This window comes from Octopus bimaculoides, chromosome 12 (genome assembly GCF_001194135.2).
Source record: "Octopus bimaculoides isolate UCB-OBI-ISO-001 chromosome 12, ASM119413v2, whole genome shotgun sequence".
NCBI lineage: Eukaryota > Metazoa > Mollusca > Cephalopoda > Octopoda > Octopodidae > Octopus > Octopus bimaculoides.
Window position 1 is genome coordinate 63,196,306 of NC_068992.1, and position 1,870 is coordinate 63,198,175.

The 1,870-nt window shown below is 34.6% G+C and overlaps 1 protein-coding gene across 2 annotated transcripts in view; it reads left to right on the forward strand.

The window, feature by feature from the left end:
• Positions 1 to 1,870, forward strand: part of LOC106877373 (neuronal acetylcholine receptor subunit alpha-4) — a 71,397-nt gene that overhangs the window by 60,658 nt on the left and 8,869 nt on the right. For both annotated transcript variants that reach the window (XM_014926261.2, XM_052972221.1), the window contains exon 2: positions 1,115 to 1,159. In XM_014926261.2, the coding sequence (XP_014781747.1) occupies positions 1,115 to 1,159 (45 nt within the window). The remainder of the gene's footprint in view (positions 1 to 1,114; positions 1,160 to 1,870) is intronic.

Below are 1,870 nucleotides of genomic sequence, written 5' to 3' on the forward strand. Positions count from 1 at the left end.
ATATATACGACGGGCTTCTTTCAGTTTCCATCTACTCACAAGACTTTGGTCGACTCGAGGCTATAGTAGAAGACATTTACCCACGATGCCACGCAGTGGGACTGAACCCATGTGGTTGGGAAGCAAACTTCTTACCACACACCCACCCCTGCGCCTATACATACACATATATATATATATATATATATATATATATATATGTACATACATACATATATGTATGTATGTATGTTACATATATATATAGGTATATATATACATATACATATCATTTAATATTCACAAAATTTAAGAAACAACTGCTACTAGCTTCATGCTATAGAGATACAATAATTTGGTAGGTTTAGATAGCAACACCATGTGTCTCCAAGCAACTATTCAGGCTCACTGTATACCGTTAGATCTACTTGACTTCTTATAAACAAGCGTCCTATTTTTCAAATAGGTCTAACTGTATGCACTGAGTCTGAAAGATTGCTTGGAAACACATAGCATGTTATATAAATCTGCCAATCTAGTGTATCTCTTCAGCATGAAACTATTGGTAGTTCTTTTTAAAACTGTGCATATCAAATATATCTATTTCTCACTAGACGGAGCACATTTTTCCTGATGCTACCTATAAAGAAGAATAAGCCATATGTGTGTGTGTGTGTGTGTGTGTGTGTGTGTGTGTGCATGTGTGTGTGTGTGCATGTGTGTGTGTTTTGTTGTAGTTGTGTGTGCGTGTGTATACACATAACAACAGGTAACATAGAGACAAGAGACGACAGAAGCATAAGAAAACAATAAGCCACAGCAGGTTTTTATATTTCACTCGTTAACACTGCAGAGCAGCGATATGTTCCCTGTTTAAGTAAGCTGCAACGGGGTGCGTTGTATGCGCAGCAGGCACCATTTCGCTTCATTAAAGACTTTTATATTCTTGATTTCAAAGGAGGACATCCCTTAAAATAATACAGACCTTGGTTAATTAGATGAGAAATATTCGTGAATTTTATTTATTTACAAAAGTTATGTTTTTAAACGTCTTTGGGTTTTTATTTCGTTTTTGCTTTGATTTTTCTTTTTCTTTTTATTGTTATTCTTAATATTTTTTTCTTTATTCTTTCAGGACGAGAAAAACCAAGTTCTGGAAACAATTGTTTGGCTAAAGCACGTAAGTAAACGAAGAATTCGTAACCAAAAATATCACACATACATATGCAGGTGTGCGTGTGTGTGTATATATACATGTGTGTGTGTGTGTGTGTGTGTGTGTGTGTGTGTGTGTGTGTGTGTGTGTGTGTGTGTGTGTGTGTGTGTGTTTGTGTGTGTGTGTGTGTGTGTATGTCTGTGTGTCTATGTATCTATATATGTATCTATGCATATATATGCATATATATGCATATATAATTTAATATCATTTCAAAACCTTATGGCATGCTTTACATAGCTCATCCACGGGTATCGGTTACCATATGTTATCATACAATGGGAATACTCCTTTTACTGAATATACCTGTAGAAACCTACAAGATGGCGTGAACAGATTTCAATCCAGATCACTAAAATTACTCGTGTGCATCCCTATCGTAGTACGTTGAGCGAATATATAGAGATATGTGGTCAGAAAATGTTTCTAGCTTTTCCTTTCTGCAAACTACATAACACAAGTGAAATTGGAAGAAAGATAAGAGAAAAACGGTTTATTAAAGTTTTCTAAAAGTTCAGCTGGCTGGAGCGTTCTAAGAGGTATTAAAATTGTCAAGAACTCAACTGTCAGTTAAACACATTTGAAATCTGATGATTATACTATGTATGAAAGAGCTAATTTTGTTAAAATACCATAATAAAAAACGTGAAAAACATACTATGTTTTACCTTTATT